Source organism: Thunnus maccoyii, chromosome 17 (assembly GCF_910596095.1).
Source record: "Thunnus maccoyii chromosome 17, fThuMac1.1, whole genome shotgun sequence".
Classification (NCBI taxonomy): Eukaryota; Metazoa; Chordata; class Actinopteri; order Scombriformes; family Scombridae; genus Thunnus; species Thunnus maccoyii.
In genome coordinates this window covers 13,902,314-13,929,297 of record NC_056549.1, presented here as the reverse complement: position 1 = coordinate 13,929,297, position 26,984 = coordinate 13,902,314, and the positions used below count along the sequence as shown (strand labels likewise).

The 26,984-nt window shown below is 39.9% G+C and overlaps 1 protein-coding gene across 2 annotated transcripts; it reads right to left on the bottom strand.

The window, feature by feature from the left end:
* Positions 1-5,166: 5,166 nt before the first annotated feature.
* On the bottom strand, positions 5,167-21,120 carry vegfab (vascular endothelial growth factor Ab). Of its 2 annotated transcripts, XM_042390620.1 has the most exons (8): positions 20,329-21,120; positions 18,127-18,169; positions 16,973-17,169; positions 16,062-16,138; positions 12,855-12,887; positions 10,186-10,260; positions 8,473-8,616; positions 5,167-7,045 (listed from the first exon to the last, which is right to left on the bottom strand). In XM_042390620.1, exons 1-8 carry the CDS (start codon positions 20,380-20,382, stop codon positions 7,024-7,026), a joined length of 645 nt encoding a protein of 214 aa, XP_042246554.1. In that variant the 5' UTR covers positions 20,383-21,120; the 3' UTR covers positions 5,167-7,023. The 2 variants fall into 2 exon arrangements, with proteins under 2 accessions (XP_042246554.1, XP_042246555.1); XM_042390621.1 differs by lacking the exon at positions 10,186-10,260 and having other exon boundaries at positions 20,329-21,108.
* Between the last annotated feature and the right edge of the window lie 5,864 nt (positions 21,121-26,984).

The window sequence follows — 26,984 nt, the reverse complement described above, 5'->3', positions numbered from 1 at the left end:
AGTGCAACTCCACCTCAGCTCTCCACCTCTCTCAAGTCCTCCAACCTATTCCTTCTCTATCATACTCTCCTCCATCCAATTGTTATCCTCTTTTCTCTCCCTTCCTCCCCCCTTCAGCTCAATTAGTTTCTTTTCCACCCTGCTCCACTGATCCCTCTTTAAACTGATTTCACTCTTATTCCCATTCCCTCCCTCTCCGGTTCCCTGCCTCATGACTCATGGAGGGTATTTTTCAGTGTCACAATCAGTTGGAAATGTGGGTAAATATAGATCAGAAGCCTTAAAGACGTAGTACGTGTGAGTGAGCACATATCACGCCTGACTACCCTGTGGACACGCCTCAGGGAGGGGCTTTTGCCGAGTCGTGATTTCTTCTCCTTTTACATCAGCAGCGTTGGGTTCATTTACCTGCCTGAGAGCACGTCGCCTGCCTCAGGTCTTAAAGCTGACAGGACCTTTAATCAAACCTGCTGCCATTGTTCCACATTTTCACTTCGTCCTTTGCTCTTCAATCCTCAGTCACTTTGGACCTGAAATAGTATTCCATTTCTCAGTCAGAGAGACATTGTGTCAGCTCTTTGTATGCCCGGATATGAACAAGAAGAAAAGAGCAAGAAAAAATTGTGCATTGTGACTTGAATCCCTTTTGTTTGTAAAAAAAAGAAAAACCTACATCAAAACCTTAAATAACAAAGCTGTATTTTTTTAAAGATGATATACTATTTTTCTTTTAGCAATGAATCAAGTCCCTTCATGTGATGTGAAAGTTGTTGCTTGTAGTGACAAACCCACTTTAGCATCTTTCGTCTCATTTTGTTTTTACAACATCCGACTTTTCTGTTTTGATTCACCGCTCTCGTTATTGTCTTTTTCAGACGCAGCGGGCTGTTTTCAGCGAAAACGCTCTAATAGCTCACTCTGTTCCCTGCCCGGTGCCAAACAGCAGACAGACACCATTAAAGACCAGCTGGTGAACAAAGTGTAGTATTTAGAAGCTAAGGATCCAAATATTTCCGTCAGACAGTCTAAACAGAGCTAAAGAGAGTGAATATTTATCTTACGTTCACCAGGTGTCTAGAAACATGACGAACACATAAATTTTAATGTTTGTCTGTATCTGCTGGGTGTGTATGCTAAAAAGTTTGCCATATCAGCTTTATAAGTGATAATATGTCGATGTTGTGTTTCCAGCTTGCTTCTGCTGCCCTCAAGTGGCCAAAGAGAGAACATCTTTCTAATTTTCAGTCCTGAAAACTGCTCAACTGTCTGGTGTTTCAATAGGAACAGTGACCAAAGTAACATCTGCATTTAAATCTGTGGAAGACACATCAGTAAAAGTAGGGTTGGGTAGGGTTGGAAATTGCGGTCGATGACTGTGATGCTTGTGCATTAGTGCAATATGTAAGGAAACAGAGGAAAGGAACAGAAGAGCAACTCTTTCTCAGGTGACTGAGAATGTCAATGCAGGACACGATCAGACTGTCAGCAAGAACAGTCCGTCGACAATTACATAGAGAGGGACATTATAGTAGGGTGGCATTGCATAAACCCCTCATTACAAAGATGAATGCATATTTGAGAGTTCAGTGGTGCAAAAAGCATAGGCGCTGTCTACAGAGATGTGGAAAAAAGTGATATGGTCACATGAGTCACCATGAGTATATTCTTGACAAGTGGGCGAGTGCATGTGTGGCGTACACTAAGAGTACGGTACAGGTCTGAATGCTTGACCCCTACAGTATGGGGATCCGGTAGCTCTGTTATGCTGTGGGTGGCATTTTGTTGGCATGGTTTGGGTCCACTTGTCCCCTTAGAGGGACGGGTCACTGTAAAGTTGTCCTGAGTGATCACCTTTATCCTATGATGAAATATTTCCATCCTGATGGGAGTGGTCTCTTCCAGGATGACATGCTCTATGGATGATGCCCCCATCCATAGAGCATGCGGAGTCACTGAATGGTTTGATGAGTATGAAATTGATGTGAATCATATGCTATGGCCTTCGCAGTCACCAGATCTCAACCCAATTGAACACCTATGGGAGATTTTGGACCGACGTGTTAGACAGTGCTTTCCATCACCATCATCAAAACACTAAATGAGGGAATATCTTTTGGAAGAATGGTGTCCATCCTTCCAGTAGAGTTGAGAGACTTGTAGAATCAATGCCGAGGAGCATAAAAGCTGTTCTGGCAGAACGTGGTGGCCCAACGCCTCACTAAGACAATTTGTTAGTTCTTTCTTTAATTTGCCACCCATCTGTATCTCATAACATTGTTTATATAACACTTTACTGGAAACAGGGGCGCCAAATACATGCGTAAGGCAACTTTTAAACTGTCTGACTGTAACCCAAATATCAAAACCACTTGCAGTATTTGGAAGTCAAGTTCAAGGCGGATGTTAAAGGGTTTACACCGATAATAAATTATGTGTATCTTTAAACAGCTGAACTTCCTCCAGGTTGAACTCCCAAAATGACCTGATAACCTACTTACTCCTACTTGCACTCCACTGTGTTGTTGATTTGAGATGTTACATAGCTAGAGCAACTTGAGACCTAGAATCAGCAGTCATGATAGTCTAAATAAAGCAAAGCTTTTTTTTTTTTTTAAATTGTTTTTGTCTCAGTAGCCATTCTTAGCACACTGATTGATAGTTTTCAAAAGTTTTGGAGTCATCTATAGATATACCTGTTGAATTTCAAGAAAGCAGAGTTGTGTCATCAGTAAAACACATATTGGCATGACCACAGATTACATTCAACTCCTGTCAATTGAACTTTTGCCAGATAAGAACGCAAGTTCTGATAAATATTGAATCACCTTGTTTATAATCTGTCACACGTGACAAGAAACTGTCTAATGTCCAAATGGGAGTTTAGGAGAGATAAGACTTTTGTAAACTGGAAATGAAGTGTAGAGTTGCCACTGCTGACTCAGTGTTGCCGGTGTGCAAGAGTTTCTCTCTTTACTCTCAGTGTTTATATGGTCAGAATATCTTTTAAAGGTGACATATATGAGGATTGATGCATTTTTAGTTTCACACAATAACATTCAACAGTTCTCTGGACTTAATGAATTAGATTATTCATTAAGATATCAGGGAAATAACAACAAGGGTATGAAACCCCCCCACCATAAAATTACTAAAATGGTATATTATGTGTTTATAGCCTCCATATCAAAAATAATATGTATACTTTTTTGCAATTTAAGTATACTTCCAGTAATTCCTCCTCTTCTTGTCATTTTTAAGTGGGCAAATCTGAAACCAGCTGTACATCTTACATTAAAACATCCTATTCAATAAACAGTCCAGACTGACACTAAACCATAATTAAACTAACGGGCAAGACAGGCAACTAGCTAGCTTCCTGGATTCTGGGTTCTTGGTAAATCACAGATTACGGTTTATGACATTCTTTGGGGTGTTTTACCCAGTGGAAGGGGCCCCACAATTTACAGGGATTATATGGTGTGCTTTATATTTAGGTATGCACGTAAAGAGCATGAGTCAGGGAGAGCAGAGCTTTTGCACGGCTGCATTAGTGCCATGCAGGAGCTAATCTGCCAGGAAGCAGCAGGCAATGGGGCTAAGAGGGAGCCAGTTTCAAAACAAACATGACCAAAGATCCAAAAACCTCCACTTAATCTACATTCATAAGGGTTAGATTTGGTCCAGGGGCCTAGAGCTCAGCTACTGCTAAAGTGTCACTGAACAAATCACTAATCCCATAGTAGCAAAAACTGCTCTTTGTCCTCCCTGTTGGATTAAAAGGGGACAGGTGACATAATAATCTGGCAAAGAGAAACGGAAAAGAAGCCTGTTTTCATTGGGAGGTTACAGGTATTAGTGAACTAGGGCGAAAGTTTGTAAAATACATTCACAAAGTCTCAAAATGCCACCAGCATGCCAAAAAAATTATTTGTCAAGGAAGGAACGACTGGAACAATTGTACTTATTGGAATTAGGTTGGAAATAGATTCCTGATACTCTGATTTCAGGAAATTATTCTTGAATTCCTAGCTGCTGGGAAAGAGGTGGTAGCCTAACGCTGCAGTCAAACTAGAATTTTCACTTGCATTGTTTCTTAATGCAAGTAAATATTGCCTAATTCTAATCACAGAGTTAGTCAAGCTGAATGTTTATCTGCAAAATGACTCATGGATTTAAGAGACAAGGTGAGATTGAATTCTTGTGCTGGTTGTTGTCAGTCAGGGTTTGTTTGATCTTCATCAAATACAAACAGCACAGTAGGATGAATTATGTGTTGTTTCAGGTATGGATTATCTGAATATGAAGGCTGGTTGGAATAACAAACAAGTGAGTTTAAGGGCTCGTTAGATGCAAAACACCGTAGCGCGGTATGCAAAACTATGAGACAGTTCTGGAAAGTTGTCACGGCAATGCTCCATCTTGACAATTGCGAAATTAACATCGAGTTAACCTTTTCATGTTACAAATTAATGTGCTTGGAATGCCTGTTTGCATGTATTTCATTGACCAACGCAGTGTGTTGTGTAAATTTTACCTCACCAATTTGGGTCTGACTGCACTGTATGTCACAATTCTGGATAGAGCAATCCTCCTTAAAGTTTTGCCCTAACTTTAAAGGATACGACCGATGATTTTCTATATTTTTCTGACTGTCAACAAATCTCATGTGCAGATCCAAACCAACAATGAATTGATCTACTTACAAGTATTGTGTGTGTATCTAAAGCCTGATATATCTTATTCCTTTGTGCCATCAGACATCTGTTGTTGTCCATAAACTACTAAAAGCATATCAGTGAGACACACTGTTGCACTGGGTGACATGTTCTTTCATTATGGAAAGAATGGAAATGTTAGTTTGCACAGAAATGGCTCTGAAGATGCTTTTACTGAAGGCTGCCACTCTTCACTCAATAATACAACTTCTCTATCTTTCTATCTAACTTATCTATTGAGGGAAAGTTGTGTCATTTCCTAACCTGCTGAGTGTTTCACATGAAAGATTAATCTGTTACCATTATATAATATTTCTTTTGCACTGGAGAAATGTTATCTTCACATTATTAGGGATCACAACCGCTCTCACAAAATTTTGTGTTATTTCTTCCAGCGTCCCTAAATGGTTGTCTACAGTTAGATGTGACAGATGAAATTACTGCACACTGCTTCAAAGTGCCATTTTATTCATAAGGCTGAATATCTGTCTGTCTTTCATGAAAAGCGTGCAGGAATTTCTAGTTTCTCAGTTCAGTTGTCTTCCTGATTGCATTCTTCTGGGTTTAGATGTGTGAGTATCATCTTGCTGCACACAAACATGGAAATCTCATGTTGCCTAATTAAATCTCTTAAAACACAGCATTCACAACACAGCAACCTTTTCCTTATTTTATATAAAAACAATATAATTTGAAAATAAATATGCTTTACTGTTTTACATAGACACAGAAAACGTTAATAGTGAGGAAGAAGAGACAAAGAGAACTAATAATGAAGGCTCTAAGACTGATGGCAGAAAGTATGCAGATTGTTATCCAAATTTAAAATGGTGATGGTGTTGTGCTAGTGTATGCTGAGCTGCTAGCAGTAGTTCATTTGTATTTGCATCTTGCAGGACGGACAAAACACAGGTCCGCTACTTACTTAAATACTTAAATACAACTTACTAACTAATCTACAGACAGATGCACACATTAGCAAAATGCATGTGAACACACACTCATACACACACATGTACACAAACACACAGTTACACGAGTTAAAGTTCTACACGGCACCCACATCGTTACATAAGAGGGGTTGAATAATCCAGAGGAGGTGTCATCAGTACAATGATCCATTTAGGGAATGTTAACAAATCATTTTTGATTTTTTTTTTTTTTGTTGTTTTTTGTTTCTTAGAAAAGCACAGAGAGTCTCCATGCTGAGAGTAGCCATCAGTGACGTTACACAAGGGAGAGATAGGACAGCCACAAGTACATAACACTGCATATATAAATAGACCAAATTAAATATGGGAAGAAGACTGAATACTGAAAAATACTCTATAACATTATAAATTATCTAAAATGGACTATGGCATAAAGGGATATTAAGTATGTACAAGTTCAGAGAAGAAGATATGTAATCAATGGATTCTGTATTGAGTTCAACAACTAACCAAACTACTTTGATAATCCTCTCCTGAAAAAGGAAACAAAAATAATTTAAAAAGCACTCGAAAGATTTCTCAGTACATGTTGTGAGGCACAGTTTTTCAAATGGAATCAAACTACAGTATAGGATGTTTTCAGTGGTTTTCATGTAGGACATAGCAAAACATTAGATGCTATTATTGATGACCAGTATCCCTTTAAAAGTATATGGCACTCCACGTCTCTTCTCCTGCAAGCTGATCACAATTGTGAAACATTGTCCATATCAATCCCGCAGTTTCCTCGGAGGAAAAGTAGCAATATCTTGAAGAGACAGATTCAAGATTTCCATCGGCTGTCGTGACTGTCCAGTTGCTATACTCCAAAAGCAAAAGTCGACCGATGAAAACGCATCCACCTTTTTTGAAAGGAGAGCTCTCCCATGTCCTCTTCAGCCCCACCCACTGTTTTAGCAGTTAAATATATCTTAGATTGAGAGGTTTTGTAATTTATGACTGACACACAACCACAGTAGACTCATATCCAGTGAAGTAATTGCATACAATGAATTGACAACACAACTACACCTGCATTGCAAGCCTGTTAGAATACAAAACCACATGGTATTTGCTTTTTCATCAAATGATGGGTTTAGTTATTTGATTTGTAGCAGCATAACAATTCTGTACTTTTTTTCTTTTATCATGGTCTATATACACACAGATATACAGTGGGAGGAAACTTCAGTTCTTTTTTCTTTTTGTTCTCTGTCAGTCCAAGGGGAATGCTTTCCACAGAAAAGAAGAGCTTACGGTTCAAAGGTCAAAGTGCTGTGCTATGAAATATCTCTAGAATATTCCTTCATCTTGTACATCTGGTGCTACCACCCCTCTCATCTTCTTGGCTTGTCACATCTGAACAAGAAGGAAAGAAAAAATTAGTTTTGAGCTCTTTGCTATTTTGCTCAGACATGTACACACACATAAACACAAGGGACGATTTAACAACATCAGATAAATGCAAATTAATAGCGCCTCGCTAGATGACTCCCCTGACTTAGTAATTAATCAGTATGTGTTGATGACTCCTGTAACATGAAGTAGCACTTAGAATCTTGTCCAGTTGTTATCTGATGGCTGTCAGAGACTCATGCCAAATCCAAACTACAAACAGAATATCAGCAGAATATCACCAGCTATCAGTGGCTGAATCACCACAGGCTTGAAAGCTACATTAAAGACACTGCTGCAGTTACAGTACATTGGGGACAAGCATGTTCCGACACGGAAACAATGGACGTCAATCTAATTTCCTGATGGAGGAAAGATTCACTGGACTGGTACAGTTTCCAGCAGCTACAGTGAACACACATGTAGCCAATGTATGCTTATTTGCTTAAAATCAGTAAGATTGAAGTCTATTGTCAAGAAATCAGTAAAAACCTATTTTATGTTTATTTTATAACAGCTATTTAAAGGGGATATATCATGCTTTTTGTGCTTTTCTGTTATTTTTATACTTTTATGATATTGGATGTCTATGTTAAACATGGTCAAAAGTCCAAAATTTGAGGTGAACAGATGAAAAATGTTCCCTGCAAGTCAAAAGCCAGGGCTTAAGCCTGCCCTGAACACTTCATTTTGCAACATTACCTCTACCTCCTCCTTATTATGATGTCAGATTGTTTGCGCATACCAACAAACAGCTTTTGTTGCTAAGGTTGTTCGCATTGTCCGCTCGCATATTTTAAATCAGATTCAGGCTCAAACATGTACAGATGTGTTTAAGAAGTGCCCATTTTTGAGTAAAGGGTGAAAAAAGAAAAAAAAGATGTGAAATCCTACAACTATTGTTTGTTTATGTGACCTCTGGAACCGCTGGACATCTGCCGAGGGGCAGCTTCCGGGAGCTAACCAGTCAGAAGAGTGGGTTCATCGGGAGGGGGGCCTTAAAGAGACAGGAGCTGAAACAGCCTGTTTCAGAAAGAGGCTGAACTGAGGGGCTACATAAAGGGCCAGAATAAGATAAATAAGTTTTTTGAACTGTAAATCCTACAGAGATATTCCAGTAGATCCCTAGAATAAAAATATAGACCTGGAAATGTGCATGATACATCCCCTTTAAAGCTAAAGCCCAATGAGGCCTGGAAGTTGTGCAGCATTATTTGCAATATTTAAAATTTTGAAATTTTTGAGCCATTCATGGAATATGTATATCTAATTTATTTGAAATTTGCAGCAATTATAGGTAACACCAGTAGATTAAAAACGCTGATATTGTGGAAAATATGTACACACTGCGTTGATTAAGAAAATTGCTTGGTTTCTAAACCAACACTTACTTGCAGGTCCTCTCATTGAGCTCTAGTTGGCGATCTTTACAGTATTCGTCTGTGTGTTTGCAGGAGCACCGGCAGGTTACAGGATCCTGCACGAACAAACGCTTTCTCCTCTCTGAGCAGTGATCACAACATGGCTCACAAACACTGGACAGAGAGAGACAGACAGAGATGGAGAGGAAGAGGGAGAGATGCAGATTATCACAGTGTAGTGTTACCGCCCTTGAAATTGTCACCCTTAGGTCAACCCTTTCGTATGCTCCAGTTTGCTTTTCCAAGCCCCAGCCCAACAAGCTGTATTGCATGTGACAGTTGGGTAGTATTGCACACAGGTTCCCACAGAGCAGGCGAATATTCAAGCAGTAAAATTACCCGACCTCACGCCCCCAAACCCTCCCTCATTGATTGGACCACTCACAAATGCCTTGTATGTGTTAGACATGCGATAAGCAAAGCTCTGGACCGGTCCATGCAACACAGAACGACACATATCGACTTTGAACTGCAGGTCAACTGTACCACACTTCTCACTCTCACTCTTACAAATGATCAGCTCTTGATAAAGAAGACTCAAGGGCCTGCTTGGAGCTCCGTTAAGAAAGATTTCATTTTATTGAGTGAAAACTGAAGACTACTTTTCCCACAGAGAGACATTAGATTCAGAAGATGTAGATAACAGAGGCTGAAATGGACAGATGAAGGCTCAGATACTCCATTGATACCTTAATATACAAATTACAGATGAACAAACAGACATGTATTCATTCACAGTAAGACCACTGAAGGAACATGACATCACTTTTTCATGATTTTTGAATAAAATATGGGTGCTTTTGCATTGTTTCAGAGTCAAAAGCAGGCAAAGACACAAAACAGTACTTGTTAAACAATTTGCTGGTTTACAACTCCCCCCTATAGCAAAAAAAAAGAAAAAAAAACAACAAACCAATAGATAGCCATCACTCATATCTACACGTTACATAAAAAGTACCAGCATTATGCATGGGATGGCAAAACCTGTTTGGAAAGATGAAAAGAACAAAAGAGACGGGTACGAGACACAGCAAAGCAGCACAGACTCAACACTGAACACAGGACCATGATTACAATCCTGGTGATCCCAGCACAGATACCAGAACAGTATGAACTTCTCTGCGAAGCCATGCTGGTGGATCTGTTTCAGTAGACGGTTCAAGTTACAGCTAACAGCTGATCTAAGATCTGTTTATTCCAGCTTCTTTAAACATGTCCTTTATCAATCTGACAAGATGTTAGGAGCAACTTGTACCTCGTGCTTCTACTGTTTTTCATGATACACCGCTGGACCTCATCCCAACCATCTACCAGTCTCAGTCATAAGGAGTGACATTCTTGCAAACATGGAGCTGGTATGGTTGGGAAGAGATTATATGGGATTTTGAGGGGTGGCGATGGGTTAGGGAGCTAGCAAGTCTGCTTCCCTGGTTATCGCTGTTATGTAAAGTTTTGCTAAAGCTATTTTAGCAAAACGTGTTAGCAAACATGTAGCTGACAATCTGATGATGAGTGGGCGAGAGACAAAGTTAGGACAAGAGCAACAGTAGCAACATGCTAGTTGACGTGGGCAAATTACATGGTGCAAATTAAAAGGGGCAAATGAGCTCCTCCCAAATGAGCTTAATTATGAGAAGCGCAACACTCAGGTGCAGGTAGGTGGAGAAGGCGGAGCTGACATACGCATCGTGAATTGTTTTGTCACGGTTTTTCTTTCGTTTTCTCTTTAGGCCTTTACCCTTGCCTTTCCGGGGTTTTCTGGAAGAGAAAGAGGACAACAACGCAGAGAGATGCCTGAGTGACTGAAGAGAGAGAATGGACTGCTGTGTAGACTGATGCTTTTAGAAAAGCTTAAACTGATGGTTGCTAGATCAACTCTGATTAAGATCAATCTTTTGAAATTTCTATAAATCAAAGAGCCAAACAATTAGCCATTCATAACAGATTATTGTTTAATTTGATTATTGTTACTGATTTACTTGTTTGGCACAATAACTGTCAAATTATGAGAAAGGCATCAGGCAGTGTTCACATGAGTGTCTGTGATATGTTTAAAGTCGACCATATCCTTGTAACTTCAAGAGTGCAGGGAATAAATGCAACCATGTGTTGAAAAATGACTAGAAAAATTACCTTCTTAAAAGCTGAAGCAACCATCGAAATGTGTCCTAAAGACACACCCACAGTAATGCAGCTCAATGTAGGTGGTTTCAACACGTACTGTCGTTTGTGAATATGATGAATATCAAATGTTCTGTGAGAAAATCACTTTATTGTCCAACTTGGGCTGAGAAGATTATCTTTTTTTGTAAAACAGCACAATGACTGCAGAGTGTGTAGTTTGAGGTCTGCGTTGGCCGGCTATTCTAAAATTTCCCAGAAGAATTGAGCACAATAAACTTGGACTTCACCAAAACTACATCTTTCAGCCTATCTGGGTCAACTCTTTATGGCTGATTCAATTTGTTTCAGACCACAGCACAATGAAAACAAGCCCATAAAAGCATACAGGCCTATAAAGCGTACACCTGGAGCTTCGCAGGTGCAGGTGTGCATTAAAATATCCGGCGGTATGTTCAAAAGCAAGCTGAGCTAATCTACCTCGCATAAGCTTTTGCTATATAGCATGTATAAAGCTTTGCATTTTATACATGATAAGTTCTGAAATACTCAGTAGAAATGTATCCAAGAGTGATGTTGCTGAGAAGACTCTATGGATATTCATGACTACTACAGTATATCAATGCTGATAGTTTAACGACCCCTTCTGACAATGTTTTTAAATACATAAAAAAAACCTCTTTTTCCATAAAAAAAACTTAATTTACCTAGTTAATAGGTCTTAAAAATATAGCTACTCCGAACAAGATTTGCATATTCATAGATTCTGGATGTAGAATTTATGAATATGCTAATCTTATTCGTTTTGAAAGTTTAACTACGAGACACAAGATGTCTCGTACTTCACTGAAAAATCAATTCTCAGTGTTTCCTCGAGGCTTCAAGTTTCCACATCACACTTGTATGATTTGCATTTTGGAACATGACTGGCTTACAAACTAGCTGTAATGTCACAAATCATGCTTGTAAGTACACACCTTTAATTTGTTTATTATTGGGATTTAAAATGAGCATGGAGAAACTTTGCCCCTTCAGCAGAAGCGATGTAAAAACAGCCTTCTAGTGTCAAACTCTACTCCTGCACAGGTCAAACATTCAAGGGAAGTATTAACAAGCAAAATGCATTTTTTTTTAATTGAGGGGACTTTAAACGCTGTATAAAGCCCAGTTATTATTATATGCGCACAACATATCATTTGGTCCGAGCCAGCTTGCATTGGATGACAAATACAACACCAAATATCCACAGAACAGGCTGAAGCTGATGTGTTGTAAATTCAAGAATTTCCACTTGTAGGCATTACGAAATCAGTTTTCACTCTGGACATCGAAAGTCAACTAGTTTCACAACCTCAAGAGGATGAGTCATGCTAACAGACTTCTCAATAGCAGGAGGCCAATGTTAAAACTAACACGGAAGTATGAAAGCATCAGAAAAAGAAGTTGAATGACCCTAAAACCACCACTTTGTAACAGCGTAACCACCGCAGTCGGACTCGTAAACAGTTAAGACAAGGTCAAAGAGGAGGTCTCAGAACCAACTCTTATCTACTATACGACATTTGACCTGAAATAAAACCAAAATAGAGCCAACAATACACCCTGCAATAGAAAGATATTAACGACTGTTCGCAGAAGGAGGATAAAAGAGTTGTAATGACCCTTAGTACACTGACTCCTGTTGCACGGGAAGGGAAGAAAACATGAGTAAGGACCATAAACACAAAAGTTTAACAGGTCTTCAAAAACACTTATCTATATCAGAGCAGCCAGTAACAGGAGTAACAGAAGTAAAGTGGGATGTAAACAGTAAAGATGAGAAGAGAGGAATGTAAAGATGTGATAGAGGAAGGAGGAAAGGTGTAAAGGGCAGGTACGGAGAGGGCAATGAACTCATCAAGTGTCACTCATTCACCTGCATGGATTAACCTGGTATTCCCCGTGTTTATCACCAGCTTGGGTTTTAATGAAATATTATCATTATGAGGTGTTTTTTGTCCCCCCCCCTCCCTGTGTGTATTAATGTAAAAGAAAATGGAGAGACAGAGGAAAAGGGAGGTCAAGATTAAGCAAGTAAGAACATATGGGATAATGTCAGAAAAGCCGAGAGTTACAGACGACAGAGAGTGAGAGTTTGTTTGCAGGAGAAAACAGGAGAAAGATCAAATCTCAAGTCCCCATTGTTTCCCCCCAAAAACTCAATCTCCAAGAAGAAAGAGTGCTGTACTCACTTTTCTCTCTGTTCTCTCACTTCTCTCCTTAACCTGAAAGGCAGGAACAAAACAACATGATATTAGATCACAGCATGCCATTATTTCCTGGTAAACAGATACATATGAAGATAATCAACAATAGAGAAACGGGGAGGCTCATTATCACCATGGGTGGCTCATATCAATCTTTGCATGTTACATCATCATCCTTTACCAGAAACTGTGATTAAACTGGCTTTCACTTTCAAATGTCTGGCTCGGTAAATGAACCAGACTTTTTGGGAAATTGCGCACACATGTCACACACTGTTGGACAGGCATATGAATTATTGCGTTCATTAATGGATATTGACACACATAAAAACATAACTACAATATCAGGTTGCCAGATTTGTTTCACTGTCGCCCGCGTGACGACTCTTGCCGATAAGAGAGTGTGGAGCAACAAATGTGCTGGCAACAGTTATCCAAAAGTGTTAGGAAACAGTGTTTCATTCACGAAGGTCACAGACACCCGGCCAAGTTTCTAGTTGACAGGTTGGTACTGTAACTCCACATCAGTATGCTGAATAAAGCATGTGGATGTGTGTGCATATATACAGTACTCTATGTATCTGAAGATGACTGAAATTTATTAGTCCACGCATACTGTGTGTACATGCATTTAAAGTACAAAAACAGAAGATTTTAGATTTTCTGGCCACTTAAATGTATTGGGGGCAGCGGAAATGAACACAAGTGACCACAACATTGACATATTATCATTGTATAAAGTTGTCATATTGCAAACTTGTTAGCAAACAGTTGCTTATATAAGCATCATGCAGATACGACAGGAATATTAGCATTCATTTGTGTTCCCTGCTACTGGATGAAGTTAAAGATCCCCTCAAGACATGTTTTAAGATGTATTAAAATATTCTACTTTGAATAATAATTTGTGTGTAATATGCTTTTTCAACTAAATAAATAAATAAATCCAGAAAAAAATTGATGAATATGCGAATATTTTTCATTTCGAAAGTTTAACTACTGGACACAAGATGTGTCCTACTTTACTGAAAAGTCCATTTTCAGTTTATGTGCACTGGAGACTTCAAGTTTCCAAATCACAGTTGTGTAAGCTGCACACTGGACCACGATTGGCTAGTTGTGATGTAACAAATCCTCCTCGAAGGCCTTAAACTCAGATTTTCGGTGAGCTCAGAGAAACTTTCCACTTTCAAGCAGATGATTGTAAAAACAGCCTTCGAGTGTCAAACTCTGCACGTACATCAGAGGAGGGGAGACTTCAAGTTCAATATTCAATCTCTTTTTAGTTTTTGGTCTCCGCCAACTCCTGAGAAAACTATGAGGCTCTTTATTGGCTAAATGCTCCACTCAACGAACTGTTCAACAGCTAGTTGCTTACTTTGTGTGCTTTTCAGTGCTGTGTAGGTAGAGTATAGACTGAAAACTGATGAGAGCTGTGAGACTGAAACAAAACGGTAAAGTTGCGAGCCAGAAAACCAAAACAATAAGCTGAAAGACACCAAAACACTATGTAGAGCTGAAAGGACCTGCAGAGTTGTGGATAATGCTCTGTGGGTTCATTACAAGCGATCCCTTTTTATATATAAGTAGTCATGATATCCATTGTTAATATGAAATTATTGATTATAGCTGCTTTAAGTATCTAAAGTAAGAATGTATTTGGTCAAGGTGGAACTAATTTTAACTTATTTAAATACTGTTGAGTAGTTTAATTTATAACAATATATAATATTTTATAAACTAATCATATGTTTGATATGAAAAAAACAAATATTTCAAAGTTACTCTAGCTGTCACTAAAAATGGATTGGAGGGAAAACTCCAATATTTGCCTCTGAAATGTAGTGGAGTAGAAATACGAAGTAGCAAAAAATGGAAATACGCAAGTGCAAGTACCTCAAAATTTTACTTAAGTACAGTGAATTGAGTAACTTTCCACCACTGGTTGTATGTCATGTTACATGTAATCTGTACAGTACTGTGAAAAATTTAGAACTGCACTAAATACTGAAGATTGATCAGAGTCTCTTAAACTTTATAAACGTACCCTAAAACTTTATAGCTACATCTACATTTAATGGTTTTAGAGTGAAGTACTGACTCATCACATATACATCATCAGAGAGCAGTACAGCAATGAGTTCAAAGTGATATTTCTTTCGAGCCACAGCCTCTATAGACAGCCTGGGATTTACAAGTTACCAACATATATTACAACAAGTAGCTCAGAAAAGATGCTAAAAGTGACAACAGAGCTCGGTCCTCTGCCAACAGTCCTGTCTACAATGTTTATTTGCTTGTTAGATTTTCCAGAAGTGTGGGAGGATGATGCATGTCCCTGTTGTTTTGCTGTGTCACAGTTTACTAATTCATGATACACAGCTCAAAGCTCAGATGCTCATGATTCTGACAAAAGATGAGGACACCAAGGCCCAAGATGGAGCAAGAGCTCAAGGAAAGTTGACATTTTTTTTTAATGAATACCCCAGACAGGGACATATTCATTTGTAGAAGATGATATGAAGACAAAATGTGTTATTGCCTTGTTTCAATTTTAGAGAACATCTAAATCTGTTGTGCCAGTCAAGCTTAAATGCCAGCAATATAACACTTATCTCTGAATGTATTCTTTACAGGCTTTAATAGATTAAACATTTAAGCTACCTACCTATAAGAGAAACTAACAAAATGTATCAATCTGACGTCACTCTACGTCAGGCCTAATTAGAAGAAGTCATCTTACTGTGACTAGAGGGTACAGAAAGGACACACACTGCTTATCTCAGAGATCAATAACTAAAGCTATCACACCTATGTAGATCCAACAATGACCTCTACATGCCACAGCAGGAAAACAAAGGATTAGGTAGCACTGCACTCACACAAATGTATCTGCTTTACTTGAGCAATGTGATGGAATGAGGATAAACTAAAGCAATATAGAGAACGCTGGCTGGGATCTGCTTCAACTTGTTCAGGTCTTTTTACGATCAGTGAAGTAAAAGAAGCAAAGATAAGATATGAATCCTCCTGATAAGCATCTGTTGAACGTGTCAGAGTCAAACTGAAAACACTAACTTTACATGACGTGTTTGCTGACCTCTGCTCTGTTATACATAGTGTGCACAGTGGTTAGCAGTTCAGTGCTTTGTGTATGAGTGTGTGTTTGAGTGTGTGTTCAGGGTTTCTTACCTACACTCACATGCACTGTGTTCTGTAAAACTCATGAAAATATCATTTTGTTGCCTTTGGGGTTTTATTCTTTTAATCTGTAAAGAAAAAAAACAAGAAAGAAGAGAAGTTCTCACAGAGTTCAATGAAATATTGAAGTAAAATAGACAAAAGCTGAGGATGAGGAGGAACCAGATGATGAGGAGTCTGATGATTAAGTTTACCATCTAAAAGTTAACCTGCACAGAATACAATTGGTAAGTTACATGGGAGTTTCAGAAAACCTTTATGGTTTCATGGGATGCACAATCTTGCTTATTTAAACAGTATTTTATGGATCTGTGGTGTTCAGAAAATAAAGAGCTGAAAAACAGGGCTTAAAGTTAGAGTATAACAAGGAACAGTGATCAGGAAGAGGGGACGGGATGTTCAAAAAGCTCTTCACCCTTCACTAGAAATGTTTATTTAAATCAAGAGCAGACAGGTCAGTAGGAAGCAGGTTTCCTCTTTGCTTTTTCCACATGTTTTTCCACCTCTCAGTGATTCAGACTGCTCATAAACACAGATCCAGAGGCTTGCACATACTCTCTAAAGAGTAAGGGTGAAAATGAAGAGGGGGCACCCCTACCCTACTGCATAAAAGGATAGGGTTCATTTTGGGCCAAAAGGTCACACCAGGGCAGCTTTTCAGCTAACTGTACAGGCACGTGGACTGACCAGAGGGACACTTACGCCAGCCACTTGGGAGGCACTGTGATGGGCCAGTTAAGCAACCAAAGTGCCCCTCTGGTGTGACATTTGGGCATAAATTGTTTGTTCAGAGCACATACACCACCTAGTTGGAGAAAATTCATAAAAATTTCAAAAGTACCCCTTTGAACACCATTGCACAAAACACCCAAAGTATTTTTAAAGAAAAAACCACCACTGACCTCCATTGTAATGTTATAGCTGGACGTTGGCGTGCACTGCATAATTTCGTCATTGCAGCAGCCGGCGCAGCGCGTCAACACCACGCAGGACGGTATGAAAATGTGCTCCACCTCCTCCGGATACTCCTGCAGAATCTCCACCAGCAGCTCCCGAGGCTTACACAAACTCTTGTTGTACACCTCCATTAAAGGGATCACTGAGAGACACATTCACAGAGGATCGGGTTATAAAATGGCAGCGTAGCTCCAGACTAAACCGCTGTCTGTGAGGTTTGACTCTTAAGTAGTACTGTGCTGCTGTAACAATAACACACACCTAAAAGGAGACATGATGCTGGCATGCTCACAGTGAAGGAGAGGGCTGAACACACACATACATGTACACACACGTTCCACTTTTGTTTTTCCTTTGAATTGCAATTTGTAAGCTTAGTTCCTGTGTCTTCAATCTGTTTATATTGTCATCATTAGAGTTTAACTTCCCTAATATCACACCTATCTCTGCCTGTGCCCCATTGTGATTCAGATCACCTACAGCTATATAAAAATAGCCTGAGGTCTGTTCTTTAACCTTCAGTCCACTTGCCCCCTCGCTCTGTCTTTGCTGGAGTCCTGCTCTTGAGAAAGATATTAAGACACAGACAGGCAACACCTCCAAACTATCACTCAGAGCAATAGTGAGCCTAAAACAACCCCTGCCTGAAGGCCCTCTGGGAAGCCAAACCAAACATACTGGGCCTGAACAATATCATGAAGTTCAGCTTCTGATTGTCCAAATTAGATTGAGCAACAGTGGGATTGTGAAAAATGAAATTGTGGGCCAAGAGGGTGAAATTCCTTTCTATAAAAGAGTCTGGTCAGCATAACATTTCCCCAGCTTAACCTCAAACAAGAAGGAATGCTGTACAGAATGAAATCATACAACAGTCTTGATTTAGGGGTGAAACTGCACTCATTTACTAAAAAGGAGAGTCTGACTGGAGGTTGGAGGGGGGGAGGAGGGCAGGTCAAGCTACAAAAATGTCCACCAGGAGGCGATAATTTCCCCCAATATTGTCAAGGTGAACCTCAAACCAGCACTTTCTGTTTGGCTTTCTGCCAGCCGGGGAGCCCAGTGCAGACTGTATTCCCACGGTGCCCTGTGGGACACCTACCGTCATGTGGACCTCTTTCTCCTTCCTTCGGTATGTGGGCACTCTGCAAGGAGTAAAAAAAAAAAAAAAAACAAGCCGTTAGTTACAGTAAATTGTGCAAGAGCTCAGAAAAAGTGCCCTCTACTTATCCATAGTTGCGCAAAAAATATATATTTACATTTTGACATTTCTGTTGGCCACTGCCAGAATATGAAAACCACACTATGCATCTTATCTTGGACTGGACTAGACACAGTGTATGGGCCAATGAGAGTTACATTGTATGCCATATACAAGCTACAAGCCTATCCTATATCACATTCCTGATTATATTCATGAATGTCACATTTTGAAGCAAAAGCTAGAAATATACATTATGTTTTAACATTTGGTAAAACTTACAGTACCAGTCAAAAGTTTGGACACACTTTTTCATTCAAGGAAATGGGAAGGTGTGTCCAAACTTTTGACTGGTACTGTATATACTCATAACTTTATTTAAGGATCTATAATTCATATGGAATAGTTCATAAACTATACAGTTATAGTTCATAAAGTTCCCGGTATGATAAGTCAGACCATGTGGTGTAGGCTATATGTTTATGATCAGATATTTGACCGGAGGTACAACGTGCCAATTATGAAAAAGCTGACCACATCAGCAAAAACGTTATAACCTGGAAATAAACTGTTGTGAGTGTGTTAGTTTTGTTTCAGTTCCGATTTCACCAAACATTTATCCGCTGCCTCTAGGCAACGCGGATTAATAACTGTTGCCATTAAAACTGACAAGAATTTCAGCCTGCTACTTTCCCTCACAGGGGGTAGTTGTCACCACACCAGTCGGACCACAAAGGATTTTGGCAACTTTCCATCAGTGCGTGCGCGCGCTCCTTACGCACAACTTTCTCTCACCATCACACACATATACACGCGCGCGCAACCCCACGCCGCCGCCGCCACCACCCCCCCCCCCCCCCCTCTCTCTCTTTCTCACATACAACTCGCGCAATATCTCGCCAATATTGCGTGAGACCCATTCCTGTGGCACCGGCGTGTATTCAGTGGCGTTTTTTGGGAAGGCGTACTCCACTCCTTAATGAAACGTAAAGAAAAAAAATGAGCCTGTGAGCGCAGCTGTCTCCACCCCTTTCTGGTGGCGTGAGAGGGTCCGACCTTGTGGGCTGAGAGACCCAAGCCCCCAGCCCCCAAAACACTATATACTGTATTATTAATGGTGGGGTGTCAAGCTGCGAACACCGGTCTTTAAACCGAGTGATGACTGATAATGAGCGGTTGGGGGGGGCATCCTGATACTATACCGCGTTGATTGGCTGGCTTAGGCTGTCATTAAATCACACAGTTAGTTAAATAAACACTTTACAGGACTCTAGAGGGGGTCTATCTCATCAGGTTAGAGAAGAGATGCTCGAGAGAGGAACTAGTTTGCACCCCTAAAACATGATTTCTACCTTTGAAGTGGCAAACTTCTACTGGAAGTAATCATTCAAAGTCCAATCATGTTGTTGGAAAATATGCAGCCTCCTACTCATGTGGTGTGTGTACTAGCGCTATATTTTTTTTCACCTTGAAACCTTTGCTCAAGCGTTCCTGGACTCACAACGCTTGATTAATGATTATATGGAAAGCGATTTACAGCGCGGTCTCAAACAGTCATTAAAATTCTCAAGTCAACTTGATTAATCTGTGAGGTAATGTTGGGTTTGTTCCAAAAACTGAGTGTTCAATTTCAGTGTGAAAAGCAATGCGTCTTCTTATTGAAGTGGGCTAACCATAAGAGCAGTCTCAGCGCCAAGAGTGAACCTGCTCACATGTCCTAATTCAGAATGGAGCCACTGCGCCTTTAAAGCGTAATAATATCTCCAAGGTGGTTTTAGAGCAGGCCTGCAATCACCCAGCGTCAAACTTCACAACATTATTTGAAAATCATCACATATAACACATCTGTGACACAAAGAACGCACCACCCACGAGTGTGTGGGTTCGGTTTATATAGTGTCAGCCTCGCGTAATGGCTGTTTGAATCTGCCCAAAGCCACTAAACATTTCGGCTTGTTTAAACACGAGCGATGACCTAGCCAGAGGAAAGGCAAGGACGAGCTACACATTAATGACCGGTGACTACATTTCGCAAAGGTCGATTAATGTTTTTTTTTTTTTTTTTTTTTTTTTCCAGTTTGCTCTCTGGATCACTCAACTCACCTTGACAGCTGACAGCGTCAGAAATAATAGTGTCAAACTGTCAATAAAGTTCATCGTGTTGGAAATCCAATCCAAAGGCAGGCGACGTTTCAAAATCCAAGAGGCCAGTGTGGCGATTTGTTCACAAGCATGAAGTTTACAACAACAAGAACAACAACAACACAAGTGGACCGGCTAAAAATTCTCTAAATAAGGGGCAGGGGGTTTTAATGGCAAATCCATGTTGGTCCCAGGGTCGGAGCATACAATCCTTTGCGCATAACTTCTTTTTTTTTTTCAACTGTTGCCAATGATTTTCAAGATATCCAGAAACACGAGAATCCAAGACGCATAACGTCTCACATTGTTCCGCAGCAGACCTTTATTTTCTTGCAAAGGAGTAGCAATCCACATTACAAAAATAATCCCATGCTTGTTGCGCCATCCGTCTCCAAGAATCTGTCCATTGGAAACTTGTAGCCTACTCCTATGTGCAACCTGAACCCATGGACCGGGATGACGCTCAGTGAAAATGAAAACCGCGCAGAGAGATACTCGTCCCACAAAACTTTGCTATATTTGCTCTGGCTTTTTATTCCGTTTGCTCTGTCAGTGCGCACTAAGCAGGTCAGCTCTCTCCGTAAAGACAGAACGCGTCCACCTCTGTCTCCTTCTCTCCATACTGTGGCTGTGAAGTAGTGACTACTGGGAGCAGTGGTCCGGAGACGTGGATGATTGGTGGATCATTAGAACAGGGTAGGTGTGTCCTCTATGGGCTGATATAGACTACGGCAATGCGCGCTTCTCTGAAATCTTTTTCAAAAGTTTCACCCATTAAACGTCGACACATGTGATCAAATCACCAACAGGCGAATAAAACAGTTCTAGCGCCTGTTTGTTTTCATTTTCTATTTTTGAGGGGGGCCAAAAAAAAGCAAACGAGGGCATCCTGATATCGTTGTGTCACATTACATTACATTTTATCGGCTGATATATCACCCGCTGTGTCTGTTTCCGCTTTTAATTGTTTTTCGTCATGCCACATATACCCTACATGCTGCAAGCCGCATCCACTGCGCACAAAAAAGCCAAAGATGCACAATCATTTAATATGAAACTGCTATATAATAGTCTAGAAAGCTATTAGGGGTCGTTATTGCTGTAGTTAACAGTTAAATTTCAGATATCGGCGTTGCAGCAAAGAAGTCCCTGAATATAATGTGCTACTTACGCACTCATTCTTCGAGGGGAAATTACCGATCAATACATTTTAGAGCAGAAGTTTTAAATACAATATGATTTTGAACAGTGTGATTGTGAGCAGAAACATTACATGTATAAAAAAAGGTCAAATTCACTCAGGCTAAGGCAAGGTGAGCGCCACTCCTCATTTCCAGTTGCCCTGGTCATATTAGGGCAAATATTTCTTGTCTTGTGGCTACTTGGGGTTGAGCTCCAGCTATGCCCGCGTTTCCATGACAGAGCAAACCCAACTTGCTTAAGTAGAAGAGCGTGTGTGTCTGGACACGTAGCCTATAGCTCTGCGCGCGTGTGTGCGTGCGCCGTGCAACGTTTTCGTCCTCAGTGTCGCATACGGTCAATACGCGCCAGCAAGCATACACACACGGAAAGTAGGAGTATGCGCATCGTGACTTCCTTTCCATCACCTCAATATCGGGAGAATGGATTTTCTGTGTGATGTCCTACTCAGATGACCACCTGACCGGCCGCTTTTTTTTTCTAGCAACAGCTGAGATGACGCATCACAGAGAGGAAGAGGAGGAAATGCAGAAAAGAAAGAGGGGTCAGACAAGAGAAGCTGTCAGGGATGCAAAATGCGAATAGATGAAGGATGATGATGATGGTGATGATGATGGTGACAATAAGGGGAATACAAGACTATAAATACTCCATTACATGTAACAGTCCTGCATTTTAAATTTTACTTAAGTACAGAAGTATTAGCAAAAATGTACTTTAAGTGTCAAAGTAACCTACTCATTATGCAGAATGACCCTTGTCAGTGTTTTATTATTATATGATTGGATCATTATGGTTTATGCATAACTCGTGAACACTTTTATGTCGTTGCTGGTTAAGGTGGAACAATTTTAAACTGCTCTATATACTGTTTAATGTAGTTGTTTAATATGTAGCAGCATAAAATGGATGTACTCAAATAAAGTACAAACACCTTAAAATTGCACTTAAGTACAGTACTTAGAAAAATGTACTTTAACTTTTTGTCTAGATGAGAGAAAATTATTGTTTATAGTGCTTCTTTTGTTGTTTAGTTGCCTAAAGTCATTTTAAAATTAAATTCTTTCCAACATGATAATTGCAAAATCTTATGAAGTGGAAAATGCTCACATTACTCTCACTTAAAGTAGTTTAAATGTTTCCTTCTGTCATCTGATTTAAATACAGTAAAAACTGAATGAAAAACTGAATAAAGATTAAAGGCACATAACTCTAAATCTGTGTGTTATCTGCATGGCATATAAGATAAGACTTTATTGATTCCTGATGGAAATTCACAATGAGTCATGTTTACTAATATCTTTAAAAATCTAATATTACCGGATTTATTTAACAACCTGCTGATTCAAGTGCCCTATTGCTACAGTATGTCTGAAATATACAGTAGAAACATTAATTTGTGCTAGTGATATCTCCACATAGTGGTGACGCCCTCTGTTGGGCAAAGAGGCCACTGCAGGACAATCAATGTTTTGTCTACATCCAGCACACTGACAGATTGATAGACACAGAGGAAGTGGAAAGAGCTGATAAGTATGTAATGACATATGTTGGCAGCTATGTGTCTGACATCTCAGGTTTTCCTGCTAGAACTCATACCTCACCGGGTGTATGGAATGAGGCAATGAGGGAGAAAAAAGAAGAGGCAGTGAGAGAGACAATGAGACTTTACAGTGGAGAGAATTGAGGCATGATGGAGCAAGAAAGCAGAGAGGCCGAGCGAGTGATAGATAAAGAGAAGGAGAGCTTTTAGGAAGAGAGGGATCGGGCTGTCATGTAATTCAAGCAGTCCTGAGAGGAGTTCCTTGGCTCGATACCCATCCATAGTTTAATTGAAGAATAACACTTGGGTTCATTAGCGGTGTCACCAAGCTCCTGTTTCTGCTGACTCAGTGTGTGTCTGTGTGCATGTGTGTAGACACGGTAACATAGTAAGTAAATGTGTGTGTGTGTGTGTATCTCAGATTGTGCTGACTACATACACACACACTTTTAATGAAATGCCCCTTTCTGAAAAGTACAATAAACAGCCTCCTCTGCATCGATCTGCACATTGACGCACATTTGGAAACATCAACGTGGGACCATTTTTATCAGGATGATCCTTGCCTGTGCTGGTTCTACTCTGCACTGGTTTCTGGGCACAGAATCTTGTAATAAATGAAAGCAGGAAATGGATAGTGAAGTATGAGCTGGATAACCAGCCAGGCATCTTCCCTGGGACCCCACATTCACTGCATGTCACTTGTTTTTGGTAATTTGTAGAGGCCCCTTGTGTCAAAATCTAGCTTTAGGATCTTAATTATTTTAGATTAAGATCCTAAAGCTATTTTGCTCAGATAGTGTCAGTCAGTAGGGGCCCCACAGCTAATATTTGTCCATGTGCATATACGATAAGCAAATGGTACTCCCAATCCACCATTTTTCCATTATATAAATACAACCTGAAAGTCTTTGTAATCTAATTTTTCATTATTCTTGCACTCAAACACATGCACACCAATTTAATTTAAACCAGTAAATGAGTTTCTTTTACAGAAACAACAGTGTGTGTGCATGTGTGTGTGTGTGTGTGTGTGAGCATGTGAGGATGAAAGTCACATTGTTTAAATGTATAATGTAACAGAGGCATTCCATTACGAAAAGCCCAATGGCTGACTGCCACACTCTTTTATCACCTGGCGCCAAATTACACATTCTTCCTTCTTTTCCCTCTCCTCCTTTCCGCCGCGTACACTCCCTATTTTGTAAGAAGTGAGTCTTCCCGTCTTGGCATATTCGTGAGTGCACGAGCTACTGCTGGTAAGTCTGTGGAAGGGAGTGATTTGCACAGCAAGGTGCTTCTGACCCGGTTATCAGAGTAGACCTCTTCACCAATCTTATATAAATTAGTCAGGAATTAACCTTCACAGTGTGTCCTGATAATGTGTTCTGATAACATTCACTGTTGAACACCATGTGACTGAGCCGCATACTTGTGTGTGCACATTTAAACATAGGTGCAAGCCTGAAAAATTAATGAGGTGTATATGTGTGTGTGTGTGTGTGTGTGTGTGTGTGTGTGTGTGTGTGTGTGTGTGTGTGTGTGTGTGTTTGAACTCAGGTGTGTCAGGCAGGCTGTTTTGGGCCTGAGCAGGTGGTTGTCATTGTGTGCGTGCAAATGTGAGGGTGTTTCTGATTAGGGTTTTAATAAAATGATGCCTCTGTGGTTTCAACTCTCAGGAATAAGGATATGGGTAATTCCTTTAAAAATAGACTTACTTTGTTCTCAGTTTCAGTTTTTTTTTTGTAACACACATTAAATGATTCGTCAAAATCCCCCACTAAAGTCTAGTTCCTATATCTTGACCAAAAGAAAAAGAGAATCTGTGTCTTATCAAATCCCAAAGACAAAAAGCAACTCTTTCTGTTTTAGTAACCATTTGCCAGATGTCATTCCATTCCTCACAGAAAACGTCTGATGGCCGATTGGAAGTGATGCGGCACAGATGACTTCACTCACTCCTGATAGCTGCGGTATAAATCATCAGCCAATCAGTGTTGCGACCGCTGACCCTACCCAGCTGTGAGGAGCGTGCCGCACAGAGACAGCGCACGTCCACCCGACCTCCATTACCCTTCCCACCTCCTCCTCCATCCTGCTCTCTTATTAGGATGAGTAGATAAGTAGAAGCTTTTAGATGAACCAAGAGCTAAAGTTCAAGTGCTTTAACAAGCAAGAAAAATGGCTTCCCCTGTTCTTCTCTTGCATATTGTCCCTTTACTTTCGAGAGCAGTATAGTCCACCCGTTCATCACTTTTCTTCCTCTCCTCTCTTAAGTTTATCTCCTTCGGCCAGTTCCAGTAAGTGAGTTGGTTTTTGTGTACTCTCAGTCAAACAGTTCAAAGAGTTCATAAGCCTGTTTGGTCAGTGAAGAAGAAAAATGAAAGGAAAGACACAGAGAGAGAGGAGAATATACTGTACTTTAACCCGACCAAAGGCTAGTCCTGTCACCATTGATCATATTCCAATATGTTGGGACGAGTACTGCTCAGGAAGTCGCACAGCAGAAAGAGACAAATCTGGGAGTCTCCTTAAAGGCATTTACTCACGTTTGACTTCAGTGCATCTGCTTTGTTACCAGTCTTCTTTAGTGAGTGGAGTTGGAGAGGACCAGCATAGTATGGGCTCAGGTAAGTCTTCATGTGTGAAAAGGCATCTGTATCTGCTTAAATCTTAAAGGCTCCATGACTTATGTGCCTCAAATTTTAAGCACTAATGTGTAGAATTAGTAAAAGTAAATGGTATGTTGTTGCTTTATTTGAAAATGTTAGTTTATCCTGCTTATCTAGAGAGACTTATGGATGCTATTTCCATTTCTCTGTCTGCAGTTTGATGCTGTGTGTTGAAATTAGTTTATCTTCAGTCACTGGATGTCTATGGGATCGGTAGCAGGTCTGCTTAAAGGCAGGGATAAACACATTTAAATTTCCCCCAAGATGGATAGCTGGTGTTACTGAATGGAATTATCCTTTTTTTAACAGGTTTTATACTTAAAGGACAAAATTAATTTGTCAGTCAATGGTTTTTCTGATCTGATGGCCCAATGGATGATGGTTTTGGTTATGTTTGGTAAGTTTAGGCAACAAAAATACCAGGTTAAACCTGCATTCATCTTTTGACATGTTATCACTTCATAACGTTAATATGATGAAGATATTAGCAACGACTTGCCTATTTACTTATCCAGCAGACATGGAGGAACAGATTTGAGTAGAGTTATATTTCTGGCCACCTGGAATATGTACAGCCAGTATTCACTCTCTGTTTAGCTCTGCACAGTCTCCACCTACTAATGAAGGAAATATCGGATTCTTTAGCTGCTAAATGCTCCACTATGTTGCAAGTTAGTTGCTAACTTTGTTTGTCTGCTATTTGGTGGTGGGCAGGTAGTGTACACTGTCTTTATCAGAGCTTTTTTTGTGGAAAAAAGCAGCCTGCTGTGGCTGGAAATGACGTTGATGAAAGCAGTGAGACTGATAAAAACAATAAAGTTTTTAGCTGTAAAACCATGTTTTATTGCGCTGAAAGACAATAAAACACTCCATAGTGATGAAGGGATCTGTAGAGAGGTGAAAATTCTCTGGAATCATCCCAGAAGCAACAATTTTCACATTACATGTAGTCATTTTTCCCATTGTTAATATAAGATATTAATTAGTGCAGCTTCAAGGTTAGGGAAAGTTTGCTGTCATGGATGAAGAAAACCAATGTTGACTGCCGGTAAGACACAGGAAGCAAACCCTGGTCTCTGTTTGTTGAGCTAAGCAAGACTAATCTCATTGTTTAACATATCTTCAAATTGCATCCAAGAGTTTGTCTCTCTCTGTCTAAATAGTACCCAGAGAAGTATAATTCCCCATCGGAAAGACTTAGT

What these genes read in the sequence shown, in the direction of transcription:
- vegfab (XM_042390620.1), bottom strand. Translation starts at nt 20,382, where the DNA reads ATGAACTTTATTGACAGTTTGACACTATTATTTCTGACGCTGTCAGCT. An exon ending in CACAGTGCATGTGAGTGTAG is followed by an intron (nt 12,888 to 16,061) that starts GTAAGAAACCCT and finishes CCTGCCTTTCAG; the next exon opens with GTTAAGGAGAGAAGTGAGAG. An exon ending in CTCAATGAGAGGACCTGCAA is followed by an intron (nt 7,046 to 8,472) that starts GTAAGTGTTGGT and finishes CTTCTTGTTCAG; the next exon opens with ATGTGACAAGCCAAGAAGAT.